The sequence below is a fragment of the Chionomys nivalis genome, chromosome 2 (genome assembly GCF_950005125.1).
Source record: "Chionomys nivalis chromosome 2, mChiNiv1.1, whole genome shotgun sequence".
NCBI classification, from domain to species: domain Eukaryota; kingdom Metazoa; phylum Chordata; class Mammalia; order Rodentia; family Cricetidae; genus Chionomys; species Chionomys nivalis.
Genome location: NC_080087.1, coordinates 48,901,032 through 48,923,965, shown reverse-complemented (window position 1 = coordinate 48,923,965; position 22,934 = coordinate 48,901,032). Strand labels below are relative to the sequence as shown.

At 41.4% G+C, this 22,934-nt stretch overlaps 1 protein-coding gene across 1 annotated transcript in view; it reads right to left on the bottom strand.

Annotated features, from left to right (window-relative positions):
- Ros1 (ROS proto-oncogene 1, receptor tyrosine kinase) overlaps window positions 1-22,934 on the bottom strand; it is a 133,976-nt gene that overhangs the window by 30,795 nt on the left and 80,247 nt on the right. The window contains exons 28-35 of the mRNA XM_057761983.1: window positions 19,450-19,649; window positions 17,845-17,989; window positions 16,885-17,117; window positions 16,616-16,792; window positions 11,560-11,728; window positions 9,967-10,084; window positions 6,233-6,423; window positions 2,922-3,005 (exon numbers count right to left, since the gene is read on the bottom strand). Of these exons, the coding sequence (XP_057617966.1) occupies window positions 2,922-3,005; window positions 6,233-6,423; window positions 9,967-10,084; window positions 11,560-11,728; window positions 16,616-16,792; window positions 16,885-17,117; window positions 17,845-17,989; window positions 19,450-19,649 (1,317 nt within the window). The remainder of the gene's footprint in view (window positions 1-2,921; window positions 3,006-6,232; window positions 6,424-9,966; window positions 10,085-11,559; window positions 11,729-16,615; window positions 16,793-16,884; window positions 17,118-17,844; window positions 17,990-19,449; window positions 19,650-22,934) is intronic.

Here is a 22,934-nt window from a genome sequence, read left to right as displayed (position 1 = left end):
CAAAACAAAAGCAACCAATAAAGTTCCTCGTGTATCTAAGACATTAGAGTGTCACTCTGTGACATTCCATCTGAGGGACTGCACAGGAGCATCTCCAGCCCCTTTACTGAAGCACTTCTCTCTAAACCTCACTTGCTCTCACCCTTGCATCCTCAGTGATGGAACCACCTTATTCTCTACAGACTCTGCTCATCTCTCATCAGTGACCCTGAAAGGCCAACTGTGACTGCCAGTGCTCTTTCCATGCCAGGGTCACCGGCATTTCGTGTCACTTATAACATCCTGCTGCAACTTCTCAAGCAGATATGTCTTCCCACCATTATTAAAGGACAGTCTCCTGAGGTCACTGATTACAGTTTACGACTTCCCCTTTCCCTGGCACAAGGTTCATGCTGCGGATCAGGTATGACCTCTCGCCAACCCACAAGCTGCCAGGACTTATTTTTAAGCCTTTGTTTCAATTTTACAGAGCCCTCAGAACAATGAAATTCCTAAAGAATTGCTACTTTTCACTATTTTAATAACTTAGTCTTTTCTCATGCACTCGCCCATTCCTACTGCCACAACCACATGCACTACTAAGAGAAGCAAAAACTAAATTAGCTTAGCTACTCCCCCCAGATCACAACAAATTCCAAGCACAATAAAGACCTTTAAGTCCTGAGAAAGCCAGATATCCACAGGATGTCTCAAAAGCACATAAAACATTGAAATGTTCTCATGCTCATCCACTAGTGTAGTTCATGTAGTGGTGATGGAGAAAGTAGGCAGGCAAAGGAGAGATGAAGGGTTCCTCATGTTACACACCCGCCAGCAGGAAGCAGACAGGAAGTCAAGCCAATATGCCAACTGCCGAATATACCACAGTCAGACGAGTAACTCTGGAGGGACTGGCTTAGCGGCACAAACATCAGCTGTGTGATAGGCAGACTCCCTGGAACCACAGGTTAAAACCCTGGCAGGCTCTGCTGAAATGTCTAGCTTCCCCACTTAGCTAGAGGCGTCGCATGTGTTATCTGGAAGGATAACCCCAGTTCAAGTTCAAAGTGTTGTCTGAGACCTTTTACCTTCAGTCACTCTGGAGAAAGAATAGCGATTGGGAAAACTGAATTACATCATAGCTTTATGTCCCCAGAGAGAACGCAACCATGTCACTTTCTCTTACTTTCTAAACACAGTAAGTCGCAGCTTCCTGAATATGTGCTGGGATTTCTTTTCTGGTATCATGCTCTTCTTACCATCCTGGGTGGTGGGGGGGATGCTCTTGGTATATCAGCGGTAGATGGAAAACTCGGATATCTTCTAACCAAACCAAGATACGTGGGGAACCGAACAAATGTGATGTTAGCATGTGTTACGCAACAGGACTCGCAAGAGTGTATGATCGTGGTGATAACCCTCCAGGCCCAGCTTCTTATTTTGGGTTTTCTCTGTTTTTAACCATAATTAAAATAAACATTAAAAAGTGGTAGATCTGGGGCTGGGGAGATGGCCCAGTGGTTAAGAGCACTGACTGCTCTTCCAGAGGACCTCGGTTCAATTCCCAGCACCCACATGGCAGCTCACAACTGTCTGAAGATCCAGTTGCAGGGGATCTGACACCTTCACACCAATGCACATAAAATAAAGTTAAATAAACCATAAAAATTTAAGAAAAGAAAAAGAAACATGGGGAAGAAAGATAAGAGCTCAGGAAAGCTGGGTATAGAGCTTAGCTCTCCATCCCATGGTAAAAAAAAAATATTTAAAAAAAAGTGGTAGATCTTTAAGGAATATCATATTAAGATAAAATTAATAATGGGAAACAGCTATCTGACGTAATCCTGCTGCTTTGGGGTCCTTAGTAAATGATCAGGGATTTTGACTAAGCCTATCAGTTGTCAGAAAACAAGAGTGAGTCTCACAGACCAGAAATGGGTCTCCTTGAGAGGCCCCATTCATTCCAAACTGAGCTGTCTGCTGGGGGACCAAAGCTATTCCAATTACTGACTGTCACTGGCCTCCCGTTAATCCTGCACTGTTTTTGTATTTTTGGCTGCTTCCCTTTTATTTATATTCTAGCCTACAAGCCACAGAACACTTGCAATAGCTAATCAGAACCACGTGCTATTTTACAGAAAGCTAAAATAGAGTGTTTTCACAAAGAGTTGCATCTCAAGGATTCTATCAAATATACACACTGAAGTATTTGCCGTGAGATAGCTAACCCATGCTGTGATCTGTACCCAGAATATTCTTTTTTTAAGGATTTATTTATTCATTTATTTATTTATTATATATACAGCGTTCTCAGTATTCTGTCTGCATGTATGCCTGCAGGCCAGAAGAGGGCACCAGATCTCACCACAAGAGTGCTGTGAGCCATCATGTGGTTGCTGGGAATTGAACTCAGAACCTTTGGAAGAACAAGCAGTGCTCTCAGCCACTGAGCCATCTCTCCAGCCCCCAGAATATTCTTCAAAGGTGCATGTGTTACAGCCTTCCTCTTCAGCTTGAAGTCCTTGGAACACAGAGGTTAGGGCCTAACGGGAAGTCTTGTCACTGGGGACATGTTCTTGACGGTGATGTGGGACCCCAGCTCCTTTCTCTTTCCCTTCATTTCCTAACTATGAGATGAGGACATTACTACATCATACCCCTGCCATGAAGGGCTGCCACACACCCAGAGCAACACACCACTTGCTCATGAACCTTCAAAACTATGAGCCAAAATAAACCTTTACGTGAAAGAATACAAATGCATCCCTTGGTTAAAAATAAAAAATCATAGGAGTGAGTAACTGTGAAAAGACAGTCAAGGGAAATGCTGTGAACTTTATTAACGTATTTTATCAGCTTGTGTTTCATGTAGGAAATGAGATAAACTGAAAAATAAATCAGTCAGCAAGATCTAATAAACAATTTAAGTCTAGAATACTCACCAAAGGTCAGTGGGACTGTAGTGACCAGAAGTATACCAACTAGGGCAGTAAGTATAAAACTTGTTTCTGTTATCCAAAAACCATCTAAGGATATACAAGGGAAAAGAAATTAATTCACACAAAAAAGCTAAAGGATTCTACTCCTTCCCAAGCATGAACGCACTGGTTAGCAGAAGCCAGCTCCTCTGAGGTTTTTACCAGCCAGTGGTTTAGCTGTTGGCACTTAGAAACCAACTAGGTGGAGAGCATGTACCCAGAAGAAAGTTACTCTTCCTTTTGTTATTTTGCCATCATCTTGCTGAAGCAACCCACCCAATATATTTTAAGACGACTAAGAAAACATGTGCGCTTCTTTATAAGGAATTCAGGACAAAGGAGTCTTTATCTTCGTATATTAAACAAATAACAGATTTATTATTTTCATTTATATGTCCACACCCATTTAACTCCACAGACATTAATCTAAGGAATACCAACATGTAAGTATGGCAGAATGTCTTTGATATGCTGTCCACAGAGGAAACAAATGTGCAGACCACAGCTTGGCAAACCCCAGTCTGTGGGGCAAGCCTGGATGCAGCTTTTTAAAACTTCACATGAGCTAAGAATAAATTTTACATTTTTAAGATATTTTAGAAGAAAGAAAAGAGAGGGAGTAAAAAAAGAAGAGGAAGAGGAGGACGAAGGAGAGGAGGTAGCTACAAGAGCAGACAGAAGCTGCAAAACCTACACCATTTACAACTTGACTCTTGTCAGGAACTGTCTTAGCAAGCACTAACTACCTGACTGTAATATAACTAAGAACGATGGCGGTTTGTTCTTTAATTCTATGTGTATGAGTGGTTTGTCCTCATACACATCTGTGCACCACATGCGTGAAGTTTCTGTGGAGGTCAGAAGAGAACAACAAATCCCTGGGGGATCAGGAGTTACAGAGAGCTGTGAGCCACCATGTGGGTGCTGGGAATCAAACCCAGGTCCTCTGAAGGAGTGAATGCACTAAACTGCCGAGCCAGCTCTCCTGGACACTTTTGATTGCAACTATTCTTATGCATTTATTTGTGTGTATTGCATATATGTATATGTGCATGTATTTGCCTGCCCGGGCACAAATTTGGAGGTCAGGAACAGCTTGTGGGAAATGGTTTTCTTCTGCTACCATGGGAATGCCAGGGAATCAACTCAGGTTACAGACTTGGCAGCAAGTGCCATCTTAATGACCAAGAATAACTGATGTTTTATGTGAAATGTAGGTATAAAATGCAAATAATTCATTTTGCCTACTGTATAGCAATTATACATAACAATGGGTTCGTTTAAGTTAGGACTGAAAATGAAAGGCTGATGGTAGGAAGGGGAAGAGCAAGGGTAATGGGGTGACCATGATCAAGACACATTATTTATTTGTGTGAAAATATCACAGTTAAGCCCATTAGTATTTATAATTAACATACACTAGTAAGAATCTAGAAATGAAAGAGATGAATAAGATTAAATTTCCTGTTATTCATGAAGATGTAATACAGTCACAGAGTACTTACTTTACATTTGCAAAGTCCAGAGTTTGATTCTCAAGTGCTTGCGCGCGCGCACACACACACACAAAGAGAAAAAGAAAACTCCCAGGAGCCAGATGAGAACAGACCACATAATTAAAATCTGTTTTGCTGAAGAATATAAATCAAGGTGCTACTTCCTATATATATGATATATATTGAGAATCAGACCTACTATAATTACTACAGTTCATGTATGAAAAGTAACACTTATAACAAATGCAGTAAGAAAGCAAACACATGAAGGTCCTAGTGATATTGTATAGGAATAAAGACTAAGATGCAATGTGCTCAGAAAAAAATTATTTAAACGATACCAATGGCAACAAGGAAATCCCAGGTAAGGGATGCATGGGAGATAGTGCAGGCTGGTCTTTTGGGCTGAAGGAACTACAGGTCAAAGACCTAATTACAAAGGCTATATCACAGGGACAAATGCTAGGAAAATGAACCCCCGAGGGGCAGGTCCTAGGAGGCTCCACACACCACACTGAAATCAGGAAATGGAGCCATTTCACATTGTTCAGTGATGGGCAGAGCCTCACGCTTGTCTTCAGCTAAACTGTCAAGGATGTGGTAGAGCTCAGAGCTCAGGCAAGAAAAGACACCTTATACCACAAAAGCCAATGTGGAATAACAGGTGGAAACTAAGCAGGAAGAAGTTAAGATGATGTGCCAGCAAGATGGCTCCTTGGGTAAAGGGGTTAGCCACCAAGCCTGGCAATTTGAGTTTGATCCCTGTGGCCCATGTAGCAGGAGAGAACCAACTTTTAAAAGTTATTCTCTACCTGTACACACATTACTATGGCAGGAAAATGCCTATGCACACATATATACAAAGAAATAAATGTAATTTTTAACATGAGAAATTGATGTGTTTCTCTTCAAAATCAATTGAAGTTGTTGACTTTATAATGGGGCAAACCAAATGTGTCACTGAAATTTCGGGCATATAAATCCTGGTTAGTTTTGTTGTCCACTTGGCATACCTGGGAAGAGAAACTCACAATTGAATAATTGCCTCTATCAAATGTCTATGGATATGTCTGTGGGGTCATCTTTTGATTTCCAGTTGATACAGGATGGCCCAGCCCACAGTGGTACCACCCCAGGCAACTTGGCCCAGGATGCATGAGAAAGATAGCCATGGGGATGTGAGCCAAAAAGCAGACAGCAAGCTGTGATTTCTGCTTCAGGTTTTACCTCTGGGTTCCCATCTTGAGTTCCTGCTTTACTTGGCTTCCTTTGACAGTGGGCTATAACCTGTACGTCAAATAAACCCTTTCATCCTCAAGATGATTCTGATCAGTGTTTTGCCATGGTAATAGGAGGCAAATTGGAACGCTGGGTGTTTAGAAAGATAATGCACAACCTAAACTAGGATACACACAGGGGAACAGCTAGATAAGAAGCAAGACAGAGTAGTTCTAAGCCTCTTATGTAAGAGAGCACTAGGAAGCAAATATGATGGTTGAACAGATTAAAGGCCAGATTACAGACAGTCTTGGAAATCTATGAAAGAGAATGGAATTGGGATCATAGACATTCAGAGTGGGCACATATTTACAGAGATGCAAAGTAACAAGGTAAGAACGATGCTTTAAGAATACACCAGATAAACTGAACACTTCAATAGTCTATATGAATAGCTATTCAGCCACTATATCTTTGGCTAATATTAAGACTACATCAGTCTTTGCCACTAAATATTTATGTAACAAACTAGTACATAGACAAACAGATATGTTAATGTACCTTCCACTAACATAATATCCTCACTGATTCCACTGTATTCTCCAAACCCAATATTATTTGCAGCCACTGCTCGGAACTGAAATGGTCCACTCAGATTTGTGGACTTCCACGTGCAGATGCTACTGCAGGAGCCGTTAAACACCATCTTCCACCGTAAACTCTGGTTCTGGGAATCACTTGAAGTGCCCTTTCTGCAAAAGAAATCAGTAGATTAACAGTTGTCTACAGCACACAGGACAACATGCTGTTCTTTCTAGTCTCTCACCACTTAGCACGCACTTGACCTTTGGCCTTATTTCTCTTGTTTGATTTGCTGCAGAAGAGAGCACATTTATCAAAGTCTTGGCAATTCACAAGCAAACCAACTCCGTCCTTCAGAAGAGTAAGGAAGAATCACGGCAAAGAGAAAGCTGATGGCCCTGTTCCTGCTGTTTAAAATGCAGGAAACTGCTGAACTTCAAACACGTAATTACTTCTTCACCTTTCTTTAGCTAGAAATTTTGCACTTTTTTCCTTTTCTTTTTCTTTTTTGATCTTTTTCTCATGCATGTATGTGTGGTGCATATGTACATGTGTGTGCACAGCTCTCCATGTGTAGCAAAGGTGAGAGGAAAACATGGGGCATTTTGCCTTTATCACTCTCTGCCTTACTTTTTTGCAACAGGGTCTTTCACTAAACCAGAAGGGACACTGGTAGCCAGCAAGCCCCGGAGATCTTCCTGTCTCCACCTGTCATAGTGCTGCTATTAAAAGCATGCACACAGCCACACCTGGCCTTTATATGGGTTCTGGGGATTAACACTCAGGTCCTCATGATTTCAGAGTAAGTATTCTTACCCACTGAGTCTTTTTCTTATCTCCTAGTCTTTTTGTTTGATCGGTTGGTTGCCTGGGTTTTTGAAACAGAGATATTGATGCAGCTAGGATGGTCTTGAACATATGATCCTCCAGACCTTTTGTTCCTACACTTTTGGATTACAGGCATAAATACCATACTTGGCTTATATTTTTAAATTTTTAAGTCTCCTGTATCACTTATAATTGACTTATGCTATATGTGGATAAAATACAGAATATAAAATTGAAAGGATAATATTATAATACTTCAATAAGTTGATTATAAACATAGTTCAGCCACCAAAGTTATCAATATGTATGGGATTCTAAGATTATTTCCTTTTACACTGGCCTATACACTCCTCAAAGTCAGCCCACACTGATCTTCCTATAAAACAATAGCTGAGTTCATAAAAAATAAACTAGAATGGCTTTTAATAGCATCATTGACCAAAGGCAAACTCATGGTCTTCCAATTGTGTCCTCTCTGTCAAGGAATAACACTGGGTCTGAACCTTCTCAGGTCACAGCATTATGCCATTCTGCTTTTAAATTTTGTGAAGCCTTGGGGTAAGTTATGGCAATTACATTCATTGTTTAATAAAAATAGCTTTGATTTTAAGCCATAAAGCCCTCTAGGAAGGAGTGAAATGACTCTCCACAGACACTGGAGGACAACGGCAATGGAAACATTGACATAAGTTGAGCACCTTCTATTTAGAATGCAACATAGTGGAATTCGCTGTGTCTTTGGTCTCATTGAGTCTTCACAACAACCCAAAGAAACAGAGAGACTTCAATATTCCCATTCCACAGGTAAGAAAACCGTTTCCGGAAAAGTAAACCAGTGAGGATCTAAATACAGTTAGTAACTGGAATTAGTATCATCCCCCTACTCTTGAAATCTATACCCAGTCAGCCTATGCACGTGACCTTGACTAGAAATAAGGTCATGGCACATGTCACTTAAGATGAAAATATGTTAAGTGAAGGTATGTGAGTTCAATGTCTAGTACCCTTTTAGAAAAGGGAAGGGTGAGCCCAGAAACATAAAATAGAGTATGTGATGCTGGAGTGAGATAATATACAAGTCAATCAACACCAAGGGGATCAGGCCGAGTACAGGAAGCTGAGACACGATGGGAAAGGAGTCTTCCCTAGAAAGTCAGAGGGGAGTGTGCTCCTCCTAGCACCCTCATGTCAGACTTTTTCTATGTGTGTTTTGTTTGGTTTTTTTGTTTTGTTTTGTTTTGCTTTCAAGACAGGGTTTCTCTGTGTAGCCCTGGCTGTCCTGGAACTCACTCTATAGACCAGGTTCACCTCAAACTCAGAGATCTGTCTGCCTTTGCCTCCCCAGTGCTGGAATTAAAGGTGTGAACCACCATCGCCCGACCTGAAGTCAGATTTCTAGTCCGCTGAACTGTAGGAGGAAATTTCTGTGGCTTAAGTTACCAAACCGGTGTACTTTCCCCATTGCTTAACAGCTGAGGCAAGAAGATCACAAGTCCACGTAATAACCAGTCTGTAGAGCAAGTTCAAGGTCAGTCTAGACAGCTTAGTGAGACTCTGATCTCAAGAAGTTAAAGGGTAGCTTGCCATGTGACTCAGTGGTACAGTTCTTGATTGGTGTGCTCTAGGTTCAGTGTCCAATACTAGGTATGGGTGGGGATAAAAAATAGAGTTTAACTAGAATTAGACTAACTAATTAGACTAACTAGTCCAACTTTCCGAAAAGTTCACTCAGTGGCAATACCTCTCCTGTCCTATAGTGATAATACTTTAGTGCCAATAGTTGAGATCCAGGGCAAGGGGATGCTTAATTAAAACTTAAGGTCTTGCTCAGAGGAACACACTAAGGGGTCCTAGCAAAAACAATGCTGTGGCCTGGATGTTCCACACTACTATAGTCCCAGGCCGCCAAGATACTTCCACTAAGGACATATTTTACTGCGCATGAGAAACAATGACAAAGTATTTCCTGAAGGTTTCAACTGAAAACAAAGCCAAGAGAATTTTCTAATGTGAGCAGGAAATTTTCTGAGGTTCTGAGGATGCCAGAATGAGACAAAGCAAAAATAGACCTAAAGCTCAAGTTGCCAGGACTATAATTATGGAAGTGACTTTTGTCCTTGGAGCCTCTTAAAGGATGGCTTCATAGTCCCGTGAGGGGAGTGTCTTGGGTATTTGGAACTCTCCCCTCGAGCTGGCATGGAGTCAGTCCTTTTGGGCCAGTTCCCTTGCTGAGCTCCTCAAACTGGCTGGGTCTGAGGGGACGCGTGCTTCTCAGCTGCTGGTTTTAGTTGACAGCACTTTCTCAGCCTCTGGAAACACATTCAAACTGCTAACCTCAGAGAGATAGAGAAGCCCATAAACCTTTAGACATGGAATGATGATTCCAGCCCTTTCCTTAGATTCTGATTCTGAAAACAATATATAGCTTTTTGCCAGGTCTCACCTGAGAGTATTTAACTTTGTATATATATTATATAAGTTATTGTATATATAAAATTTAGATATATTATATGATATATATATAGATAGATTATATAAATATACATCAAAAGTTTGCAGGTATTTGTCATCTGACACCCAACATTGGCTCAGCTTTTTAAGCAGAGTGGAAAGTAAGTAAATATCGGTGGCATGAACTATGATGGAGCAGTTTCTGTGAAGTTTGAATGAGCAGTGGCAGATTTCTGAGAACAATGTGGTGTATTTCATCATTAGAAGATCAAAACTGATGCTAGGAATTGAATAAAGAACATAGTGAAACATACAAAAGTCCTTAAAGATTCATTTTGAAATATAAATGTACTTCGACCAAATTATCCCTTTTGACCAGCTTGTAATTAACTGCTTATCTCTTTGTGGTACACAAAGCATCGTTTGATACGTACCTGATCTCAAGGATATGGTACATCAGTCTACTGCCGTTATCTTCAGCTTTTTCCCACTGGATTGAATTTTTACTCCCTTCTAGTAATTTAGGAATGCCTGGTTTGCTTGGGACTCCAGCTTCATGGGGATAAAAAGAGAATTGGCTAACATGTCAGAAATATAAGATATTTGGCATTGACTCTCTTTCCCTGGGATACATTGAAAAAAGAGAAATGTTTTAAAGAAATATTCAGATACAAAATCTCTCTCTGTGTGTGTCTCTCTCTGTGTCTCTCTCTGTCTCTGTCTCTGTCTCTCTCTCTCTCTCTCTCTCTGTGTGTGTGTGTACATGTGTTTATGTATGTGGGTGGTAGAGATCAACCTCAAGTTTTGGTCTTCAGGCATCACCCACACTGCTTTTGTAAGAGGGTCTTTCAGTGATCTGGTGTTCACCCACTGTGTTAGCCCCGGAGATCCACCTGTCTCCACCTGCATAGCACTGGGATGACAAACACTCTGCAATATCCAGATCTTCAGTGTGGGCTCTGGGGACTGAACTCGGGCCCTCAGACTCACGTAGCAAGACCTCTACCTGCTAGAGCTGTCTCCCCAGCCCTGAAGCACAGATTTTTCAGTGAGTATCTGAAGCTTTCATTAGTGATAGGTTAGCTAATAGTGGGAAGATCAATCACAGATCTCATCTTGATACAGAATAATTAATAAGTACAAATTTAAAAACCATCACAGTTTTGGAGCATTTTGCCCTCGACCCTTGCAGGAGTCAATCTGGAGTTATGGTATTCAAAATGATAACTGAAGAGATGTGTAGGGTTCGGTTTTACTTTTTTTCATATTAGCATTTGAACTATAAAAGTTATTTTGTGACTGTTTCTTGAGCATTCAGTTACCCCATTTCATATAGTTCTTGCTACGAAACACAATATAACTAGAGAGGATAACAGAAACTGAACGAAGAAATTGTTTTGCCCATCTCAGGATCCTAAAAGACCAAACCAGAGCCAGGCAGCGGTGGTGCACACCTTTAATTCCAGCACTCGGAAGGCAGAGGCAGGAGGATCTCTGTGAGATCGAGACCAGCCTGGTCTACACGAGCTAGTTCCAGGACAGGCTTCAAAGCCACAGACACCCTGTCTTGCAAAACCAAAATAACAACAGCAACAAACAGAATGTTCTTGGTCCTTCCTGTAACCACTCCTGACTCTTTCATTCAGTCACTTACACTACAGACATAGTAATGACCCTGTCAGGAGAACAGCTGAGAAGGCTCAGAGGCTAAGAACACTTGCTAGTCATGCAGAGGACCCGGGTTCTGTTTCCAGAACCAACATGGTCACTCATAATCATGTGTAACTCCACTTACAGATCCAGGAGATCCAGCACCCTCATCTGTCTAACTTCAGTACTTAGTAACTGCACCAGGCACACAGGCAGTGTACATATATACATCCAGACAAAACACTAACATACATAAATTAAAAGTAGATACAATTTTTTAAGAAAGCATGTGTGCTTCTAGAATTGAACTGGTGGAATTTGGAGATGTGTAAGGAGGAGAGATGTCTACGCTGCCTGAGGAGGATGCTGGTACCCACCTTTTGTCTTGAAGCTCTCTGGACTGGAGGAGCTATTTTCTCCTGTCATATAGACTACCACCACTCGGATGTTATAAGGAGTATAGGGCTGTAGGCCTGCAATATTGCAGACATAGACTGGACCTGGACTGCATGACGCTTCAACGTGGAAAAACTCATTATATTTCCACTAGAAAAAATAAATATAGCAAAGATTTTTATCCTTTCCAGAAAATTGTGGACATAGTACTTGGTTAAATAAAAAAATTATTGATGTTAAAAGAACTGCTTTATGGTGTTTAACTCCAAACAGTACCCTCAAAATGCATGGCGCCATTGTTGTCCATGTCAGCAACCTGTTTTAACATAAGTTCAAGATGGAGCACCCCTGACTGCTACAATGGGGAGGACTCAGAGCTGGAACACACTGCTCTCCTGAAATGCATGCACTAACGCTAAGGCAGGATGGCTGAGAATGGAAGCCAGAGGATCAGAGCAAGGGTGATTGCCTTCATTCTAGGAAGTCGCTCATTTTAAGATCATAATCTCATGTGTTATGATTCTTAGTTGAAATCCACAAGCAAATCAAAAATATTTGGAATTTTTCTCTAATGCCATCTTCAGATATGTGCCAGCCACACTCTACATGCTTTCCTGGGAACCCTCAGTCCTCCGAGGAGGGAAACTCTCACCCACCATGCACAGATAGATCCTCTGCAGCAATGATGGGTGTTAAATGCAGTAGATCTTGCCTCCATCACACTTTACACATCTGATGGTCTTTAATTTCAGCTAGGTGAAGCTTTTTATACCCGTGGAATTACTTTTTAAAAATCCTTTCTATTTAAGTCCTTAAAATCATTACTTGAAAATGGCAAGTGGTTTTTGTTCAAATAGGAAAGACAAAGGATGTGGCATTTTGTCAAGAGTTCATAGTGTCTTTTCCTTGGTAGCATTTCCTAAGAAGGTCAGTTTCCATAAATAAACTTTCCTCTGCATCTCCTTTTTCATTCAGCCCTCATGAGGTCACATCATGTCATCAGATAGGCACTTTACATTAGTTTCTATTAAGGTAGGATTACCTTCTATTGCCATTTCAGGAGGCAGACCACCATGTTACAAAAAAAAGGGGGGGAGGGGGGAAAAGACAGAAGGAATGGAAACAGTAAGAAGTAGACATGCTATTCAAGGCAATGAGGTACTAAACTCGTGACTACGTCAATTCCACTGAGACATAATGAAATGGCTTTATTAAACAGATGATTCAATATGCATTATGTACTCAGACTGAATGTGTGTGTGTGTGTGTGTGTGTGTGTGGTGTGTGTGTGTGTATAAAAGAGAGAGAGGAGAGAGAAAAAGAGAGAAGAAAGGAGGGAGGGAGAGAGAGATTATTCCCAACTATACTATAAACTTTAGCCAGTCAAGTTCTGCCTTCTTAATGATATGGTATATAATTTACCTTTAGTGACTGGACTAGGGGAACCCCACATTCTAGGCATCTAGAAATCAGCAGAGCTCCTAAAATGCAGGAGAGATGTTTACCAAGAGGACTTGCTGGAAAACTGGCAGCAGATTGGCCTTGCAGCAGGAGTGAATGTTCTGGGCAGGCCACCAACTTGGCAGCTACAGTGGGCTATCCCAGAAAAATCACAACGAGTTGGAACCTTCCACTTGCCAGAAGTTAGCAAGCACAGGGGAGCAGGCTACCCCAGAGAGACTGTCTAGTTATTTGCACAGTTTAGGAGAGTGACTAGCCTATGGTATTAATTTTACAGATCAGAACTTCAGAAATACATAGTTTGAGTAGAAAAAAAAATTAAGGGGAAGAATACAATTTGATGGGTTTCGAGGAAAACAAGCCAAAGTAAAACTATTTTCCCCTGATTTTAAATTGAATATGTTGTTTCTATACACTTTTAAGATATTTTTAAAATTTTACGTAATTTGAGACATAAATTAAAAAAATAGCTTGAGGGCTGGGGATGAACCTAAGTTGGTGAAGTATCTACCTATTATATTCAAAGCCCTGGGTTTGATCGTCAGAATCATAATCCAGGTGTGGTGGTGCACACCTTAATCTTAGCATTGAGAAGGTGACACAGAAGAATCAGAAATTCAAGGTCAAGGGATGTCTTCAGCTATATAAAGAATTCAAGAGCAGCCTGGGCTATATAAGAAAGACCTTGTCTCAAAACAAACAAATAATAAAGAAATCCTTAGCTTATATTCTGGTTTCTTTATTTTACAGGCAAGGAAATTGTGTCAGAACAACAAATTTTACCATGATGTTTTTTCATTTATAAAGAAAAATTAATTAGAAGGAACAACTTCTAATTAATCCCCCCTCACTGTTCATCCTCCAAGCGTCTCAATGTGGATTTATAGGATCATTGTCAATAATCTTGTCATTAAGAGACAAGTCTGAGTCACTCAAAAGAGATGGAGCTTCCATCTGAAGGTCATCTATCCACCATCCAGAGTCAGAGCCCTCCATTCTGCCCGTGCACCTGTACTACAGGTGGTCACAAATGCAGAAAGAACCTCTTTCAGATTCACGGTGCACTTTTCAAAAAGCGGGCTCTTACTGTGGAGAGCCCTGGATGGTCTCAGACTCAGCATCCTGCCTCCTCCCACATGCTAGAATTAAAAGAGTGTATTATCACACACCCAGTAGTTTCATGGCTTTCTAAGTGGCCTATGAGGAACCTGTACTGGAAAAGTCCGGGAACAGAGGAAGTCTACAATAAAAGCACCTCCTGGAAGTCAGGAGGACTGGACCAGGAGGGCCCTGTCTGCTGCCCTCTCTGGACTTTGAGGAATGGGATGACTTAATGACTCATGTTCCTTCCATGGAGAACACCCAAGTGGGACTGTTCTAGAGATGTGTCAGCCCTGGGGTTCGTCTGTGCCTAACTAGTGGCATCCGACTCACGATATTGTCTATCCCAGTCTCTGTCTCCTCATCAAGAAAGGAAGATGCCAGCTCATTATTACCCCCCACATCTTCCCCAGTCTGGGAAGCAACACTACCATCCTTTCCCCTTGACTTTACATGAACTGCATTAAAGCTTACTCGAAAAGCAAACCATCCTCCAATGTGTCCAATTTAGCCTTACTGCTGTGATGTCACCATTTTAAAGAGATAACAAATCATTAAAACAGATTCAATCTTTTTTTAAAAAAAAAAAGCTTTAAATTATGATCTTTCATTTGACCAACTCAATACTCTTTGCTCCATTTTCTGTCTTATCCAAAAAAATACAAAAATCACGAAAGTATATCTTATATGGTAAAATTTTAAAACCTATGAAGAGAAAGAGACCATGAGATGGGAGGGAGGAACTTTAAAGAAACAGTGGAACGCATGTGACATATAAGTAGAAGGGGTTCCTGTTGGGAGAGGAGGGAGACAAAAGAAGGTCACGGGGGAAGAGCAGTAGAGGGGATGAATGAAAACAAGATAATTCTGTCAACATTTCTGCACATATGGGGAAGGGCTTCAGGAGGTCCTTCTCCCTGCTGGTTAGATATCACTAATCAACGGTGCTAGGGTAAAGGAGCCCTTCTTCTCTGAGGGTAGAGGCACAGGTAAGTCACCATGATCCACTAAATAACTCCACACCCTATACATGTAAGCAACTCTGATTAAACTCAATGGGTTATTAAAACAGACATAAAAGTATGGGGAATATGTCAGGAGAGGAGTGGGGGATAAGGGAGAGGAACAGGAGGGGAATGTGATCAAAATACACAACATTCCTATATATTAAAGTGTCAAAGAATAAATTATAAATTTATTTTTAAAAATAAACGGGAACAATTTCACCTTTCAAGAGACAGTGAGATTGTGACAGTTCTAATTTGCTTTAAACACCCCCCCAAACAAGATATTTCTAACAAGTCTTTACTCAAGGGTCCACGTAAGCCCACATATATGTAGGCATGTTCAGCAATAGAGAACAGTAAGAACGGCAACTAGCAATCACAAAGAACTCACTGTTCTTGGGTGCAGCAGTGTAAAAGTCAGCACAACCCTCCTTAATGGTGTCCAGTTAACTGACATCTTAAAAGTAAGTTTGGGTGCTGATTTAGCAAAGCATGAAGAATTTTGAGTAAAATAAACATTTAAAGTTTATGAATTATCAGCAAACGAGTTTGGGGATAAAGCAGCTTTATATGTTATTTCTCTTCTGTCGCCGCACTCTACTTAAATGCCGTAAGGACACATCTAAACAAGGCTTCGGCTTTTGTTCATCCGTTTATTATATTGTTCACACAAAACCCTAAATTGTGGATTTTTAAGCCTGAAAATATATAAACCAAGTTAAATTCATTAATAACTAATATTTTATTTGATATTTAATATAAAATTAGTAAGATAACTTACATAGTTTTACATAGGTTCTTGTACTTCTATGTGTATGGATACTTTGCCAGATCTGTCTGTTGGCCATGTGTGTGCCTGATGCTCTTTGGATGTCAGAAGAAAGGGTCATATCCCCTGGACAGTTGTGAGTCACTATGTGGGGACTGGGAAATGAACTCTGGCCCTCTGAAATAGCAGCCAGTACTCTTAACTGATTAACTATCTCTCAAGACCCTAGGTGAATTTTTTTTGGGGGGGGGGGGTTGACAGGGTTTCCCCTGTGTAGCCTTGGCTTTCTTGGGATATATGAATCTTCTTAAAGACATTTTTTATCACATTTATTTAGTGTGGAAGGAGAGGTGGGAAGGTACACATGTGCCAAGACTTGGGCATGGAGACCAGAAGACAATTTGTGGGAACAGGTTCTCTCTGTCTACTTTGTGAGTCACATGGATCAAACTCAAGTCTTCAGTCTTGACCATAAGCACCTTTACCCTTGAGCCACTTCGCCACCCCTTAAGAGCAAATTAAACTTTGGACACTGTTTTGGACAGAGCTTTACCTGGATAACTTAATGATCTCATGCCAATCTAAGCCAAGGAATATTGGCAAGCATTGTTGAATTATACAAGAGAACATTCTGATCATGAAAAAAATCCTTCCAGCCTATTGCACATCACAAAATAAGGATTTGCATCAAAAGTCTACCTTCTGGAGTTCAAACCAAAATCTGGTGAGGTTAACATTGGATGGAACTTTCCAGTCTAACTGCAGACTAGTGTTGTCTGGAACCAAGGCAAATGGTTTCTCCGGTGTGTCAAACATGTTAACAGTGACAGCATGACTCTCAGTACACCACATTTCCTCCGAGTGGCAGGCCAGGACCTTTTTGTTTAAAAAATAAAATGTTAGTCTCTTCGAAATATGTGCTTGACTATGGCGATTAGGAGTTCCCAGGACACTCAATCCCTCAATACCTTCAACACATAGAGTTGTCCACCAGATAGCTTAGTGACAAGGAGAGCAAGCCTGGCATTTGGAAAATCACCCTGCCTTAGAGGCATCTCAGGAATCGGAGCCAGGTGCGACATGAGCAGCTGATAACGGACTGACTCTTTGGGTCCGTTTGGCCTAGGCGATTCTGTCCATAGTATGTGGAGACTGGTGTCTGACAGCACAGTTGCGTTGATGTGACAAACTGCCTCCGGCACTGAAATAAACAGCAGCAAAGGATAAGGGATATGGCAGCAGCACCCGGCGGTGGAAACGAGCGAGAGAGTCTGTGAGGAACGGTGCTGTCATGTGAGCTGATGGAGCTACAGAGGTCCAGAGGAAAGTTGGCCTCTTACATAATGGGAAGTGAGCGGGCTGCCTGAAAAGATGTTGTCTATTTTTGCCTGGTGACCAAATCGTTCTCATTGACGCCAGCTCAAGTCTGCAGCAAGTGATGAACTACGTAATTCGGGAAAGCTTTGTGACGATCAGCAGACACAGCTGAAGGAAAGGAGCTCCACCCTGCAGAATTTCGATCTCTTTTTAAGACCATGGAGTTGTATTACCCTAAGCCTCAGGATGCTGAGCGCATGTCAGGTTACATCTTGGTTTTCCTGTCTCGCCACATGTGCAGAGACCTAGGAATATGTGGGAAGAGAGTGACACTCTGTGGTAAAACTAAAGAATGTGTTTCTTGGTCAAACTGCATTTGATGCCTCACCTACCAGTCACTTTGTGTTTTTCTTGGACATTACTCAGCTGTGTCTAGGGCTAGAGCCAGGGCCAAGTCACTGACATGTTTTCCCCCGAGTTCACTGTTCTTGTTAAACTTTAAACACTCCCATAGTGATCATTATTTAGTATTCAGATAAAAAATACAGACATGTACATGACACAGATCATGGAATCCCACACTATAAACCCACAACAGCCCATAAACTCACCTCCACTTTTAGTTTTCCCCTGAATCTCTTTTCCCAGAAGTAAATGTTCTAAAGGATCTGAATAGTAATTCTTCACAGCTACCTGAATCACATATGTTGAAAATGGCTGCAAACCTTCAATACGGGCTACATTCTCCTGTGATTCCTGTAATTGATTTTTTAAAAATAAGTGTTTAATTCTTGTGTGTCATACAAATGACTGAAAACAGTTGTCCTGGCTGATTCATGATACTGCTGTCTCACTATTATAGGTTTGACATGTTTGCCACCTCCATGAATAGGTGACAAATGACTGGCAGTCAGCTCTCAACAAATGTGAAATGACTCACTTCATGCAGGCAGTGAGATCCAGAAGAGGGCAGTAGTTTGTTATGTTCTCATTGCACTGGGATGTGGAAGCACACGTTTGCAAACTTAGCTGACCACAGCAAAAGATCAAAGAAAGGCAGTTAAACACTCTCGGAAATGAAGTCTAACGGAGTAAACAACATCCCTGGGGTGCTGGTTCTCGACCCTGGCGGTGCTTTAGAACCATGCAAAAAGGTTCTGAGCACACTGTGCTTTGGTACTGCTCTTAGCGATTCTGATTGGGTTGTCTTGGTTGGGAGTCACTGACTTACACCTATCTTAATCAATTTACAGTCAAGAAACTAGAGTAAGTCTAATAACAGAAAGGTCCAGCATCATAACATAGTCTGGCCAGCCAAATGACACAAAGAATGCTGTGTGCTTTATGATAACATACAGTATCTCATGCCCAGAGCTGATGATCAATTTCCCCTCTTTGAATTAGTTAAATAAAGCGAGTAGAAAGTAAGCTATTGGACATAGATTATTCCATTACTCTGATAACCAACACCAGTATTGAAGTGAATAGTGCCAATTCATTTATCCAAGAAATAGCTAGATCAAAGCACAGTGATATATGCCTGTGATGCCATGACTGCAGAGGCAAGGAATTCTGCAGCAAATTCAAGGTCAACCTTGAGTTTGGGGTTATGGGACTAGTGTCCAGCCATCTAAGACTATACAGTAAGATGATGTCTCAGAGAGACAGAAACAGGGACAATGAGAGAGACTTAGTACATACCTACTATTCCACAGCAACTAGGGAAACCATGACAAATTACAAGCAGATGTGTCCCCAGAGTACGTGTCACACAACACACAGAACAAATAGACAGCAATATTCTATATAATTATGGTAGATAAATGCTGTGAACAGACACATAATAATCATGTTCTCTCTGCCTAACTCACTCCTTGCTCTTCTGTTGGATAGCTAGGTCATGGGAACAAGGCTTTATCACTCTTGGAACAATCAAGAAAGGGATCAAACAAGAAAGTTATCGTGACAACCCATACCTAGTGTTAGTAAATATCCCTATGTTTAACTTACTTCCAGACAAGAAGACTAGATACTATATTTGTATGCATATATTTATATTATATATAATATGTGTATGCATATATATCAATATATATTGATCAATTGTTGACTGGAAGAAGTTTTAAAATAGGCATCTTTGTCAGAACACATGGTTGAAAGGGCTACATCAGGAAAGCACATTTTGTAAAAACAAAAGCAGCCAGTTCCAGGCTTACCAGCATTCTGTGGTCCCTGTTGTGGTTGTTTGTCCTATTAGCTTCTGTATAGTAGACCAGGTATGTTGGTGTGGAGCTGGTGAGGCCATGCCATGTGAGCTTTGTCTTGACTGGATGTAATTTGAGTGTGAGGCTGGTGTTTGAGGCGTTCAATATAGTTGCCTCTACCATGTCTGAAGCTAAAGACAGATAAGCTTTATCTAAAATAATAAGAAAAAAACCACATATGTACAGAAAGAATAAAAGCTTTATCTAACAATGGTAACAGCAAGAACAGCAAGTGTTATAAACATGTCAGAGTATACAAAACTTTGATCTGAAATGATAAATATGAAATGCTTTTGGTATCATATCCACTTTGAGAAAGCAAAAATGGTGTGTCTCCCGACCCTGACAGTGGTAATCTATCCTGGATCCTCCTAGTTTTCTCCATGTTCACGTGTGTGATGCTGTTTAGGATAGCACACCCAGAAGAAAACTCGTTTTCTGAAGTTCAGTTGCAGCTGGGACACTCATGAAACACAATCGTGGCAGATGTCTGCCCTGTGAACCTTCCAAAGTGGCATTTCTCTCACTGATAACGAAGGGCAAACTTGCTATAAGACATTCCTGTGCCTCACTTTCCTCCTGCAGAAAATGCAGCCAACATGTCACTGGGAGCAGGAGCAATCTTGTAGTAACTTATTAGAAGATGTGCTAGCAAAGTTTGAGGCTAGCTGGCATGGTGGCACATGCTTGCAGTGTTAGCACTCAGGAGACAGAGGCACAGAGGGTCAAGGGTTTGATGCAAACTTCTGTGTATAACATGCTATTACACTCTTACACTCACTGTGGCGGTGACCACATGCACAAGATCATCACAAAATTTGACAAGTTGACACTCTGTCACTAAAGTGGGAGAGGCGCATAGGTGCATATTTATATGCAAATAGTGGTTGATGAGAAAGACATTTTAGGCAGTGGTGGCACACGCCTTTAATTCTAGCCCTCAGGAGGCAAAAGCAGGTTGATCTCTGAGAGTTTAAAGCCAGCCTGGTCTAGAGAGAAATTTTTTTGGTGATATGATCACTGATAAGTATACATGTTTCTGTAAACAAATTCTTAACCCACACATCTGTAAATAATGCTAATGAAATTTATTATGTTACAAAAAAACCAAACAAACCAAGCTGGGCAGAAGTGGTACATGCCTTTAATCCCAGCACTTGGGAGGCAGAGGCAAGCAAATCTCTATGAGTGAGAGGCCAGCCTGGTCTACGGAGTGAATTTTAGGACAGACTCCAAAGCTACACAGAGGAACCCAGTCTCTAAAAAGAAGGAAGAAGGAAAAAAAGAAAGAAAACAAAGTAAAATAAAGAAAAGGAAAAAAAAGAAAAACAAAACAAAGTAAAAAAACATGAAAGTAGAAAATAGGGGAAGGATCGGGCAAGACGGCATGCTGGGTAAAGGTATTTGCTACAAACCTGACAACCTGAGTTGGATCCCCAGAACCCACAGTAGAAGAAGAGAAAAAATATCTCCTGAAAATTGTTCTCTGACTTCCACACACCCACCCATGGCAAGCATGTACCTGTATTTACATGTATGTGGACACACACACACGCACACACACACAGTCACACACAAGTAGTAGTAAATAAATGAACTTTTAAAATCATATTAACTAGTAGAAGGTGATCAGGTGGAAGAAGAAGGCAAGAGTAGAAGACTGGGAGAAGGAAATGGGTGACTGTGATCAAAATATGTTATGCACATGTGTGAAAATGCCACAATGCAACCCATTGTTATATACAATTAATTTATGCTAATAAAAACATTAAAATAAAAAATAGCTCTAGGTCAGTTTGGACTTCAAAATCCAAACAACTCAAATACTCCAAAAGTGAAGAACCAGGTCATAAAAACAATTATATCAAGCAAAACCAAATATCCAGCGGTAAATCAACTCTTATAGCTCAATCAAGGTCCAGCATTCAGGACTCACTCACTCATCCACCCAGTAAATCAACTTCTGTAGTTCAATGTCCAGCATCCAGGACTCACTCTTCTGGCTCCAAAGAGTTTGAATATCCCTACCTCTTTGGCTCTACCATCCATAGCACACACATAGGGTCAGGCCAGCTCCATCCTACATCTGCAGCCATCCTTGGTGGTTTTACCAGCCCTGGCATCTCCAATATGCTAAAATCTCCACTGCAGCTAAGGCTGCGCCTCAGCCAGCAGCATCCCTGGTCTCTGTGTTACACAGTACCGTGCCTCAGCAACTCGTGACCCGTTCAGTCCTGCAGCTCTCAGGCCGCCAAATGCCAGTCTGCATGGAAGTCGCACATTGCCAAGCTTGGTGGCAACTTGAGATGAAGACTTGGTCCCCACTGGACAACAGTTTCTGTGTGCTGACCCCAAGGAAATGCTCCCCAGATTCCATCTCAGTGATACTGGTCTCTTGTTAGTCACGGTTGCCTATTCAGCACCAGCTGGGTAGCATCTGTTATCCTAGAAAAGCAAAGGCTTCTGTTCCACAGATTCTTAACTCAAGAATATCACACACTAGAGTCTTTGCTTCCCTTTGAAACCTCACAAAGCAGGTCTCTATCACCTGCACCTCTTATTAGGATTCAGGCTTTATGCTGGCCCGTGCCCCTGTCAGCTGGCAGGATGCTTTGCCAGCTCCCAGGCAAATACCTAGCTGACCTCAGGAGTCTTACAGCTGCGCATGCTCTTGTCAGGCAAATATTTAGTCAGCCTGGGGGCCCTACACGTCACTACGTCATGTGCTGTGTGAGTACATCACGCGTTGCATGGATGTGTAAGGCTCTGTATGCACGCATTCTCAAAGCGTTCTTTATAAGCAAGCTCTGCCTTCGCCTTGCTCTCTTACACACGAGTGGACTGTCACGAACCCCCCTTTTATGCCTCTATCAATAGACTCCCATGTAGGTTTGTTGTATGCTGTGGTTCGTTCTCACCTCTGCTAAACTACAACACCTCTCTGCCAGAACAGTACAATGAGAGCTGAGCATTCAATGGCATTTTCTAGCCAAAATTCCAAAATACCCCAACAATCCCCTCCAAAAAAAAAAAAAAAGAAAAACATGGCCAAGTGCATCAGAAACACATCTCACTCTCAGCTGCCAATTTCTGTGTTAGTCTGCTTCTTTGTTGCTGTGATATAAGACTGGCCAAAAACAATTTGGAGGCAAAAGGGGATTACCTCTGCTTCCACTTTGTCAGTGACATTGGTCACTGAGGGAAGTCAGAGCAGGGACTGGAAACAGGAACCTGGAAGGAGGAACGTGAGCAGAGACCATGGAAGAATACTGCTTAATGGCTTGCTCCTCATGGCATTCTCAGCCTGCTTTTTTATATAGACCAGGACCACCTGCCCAAGGGAGGTATCACCCAGAGTGGACTGGGCCTTCCCACATCAATCATCAGTGAAGAAAATGCTCCCATAGACACATCCAAAACCCCGTCTGAGGCCGGGC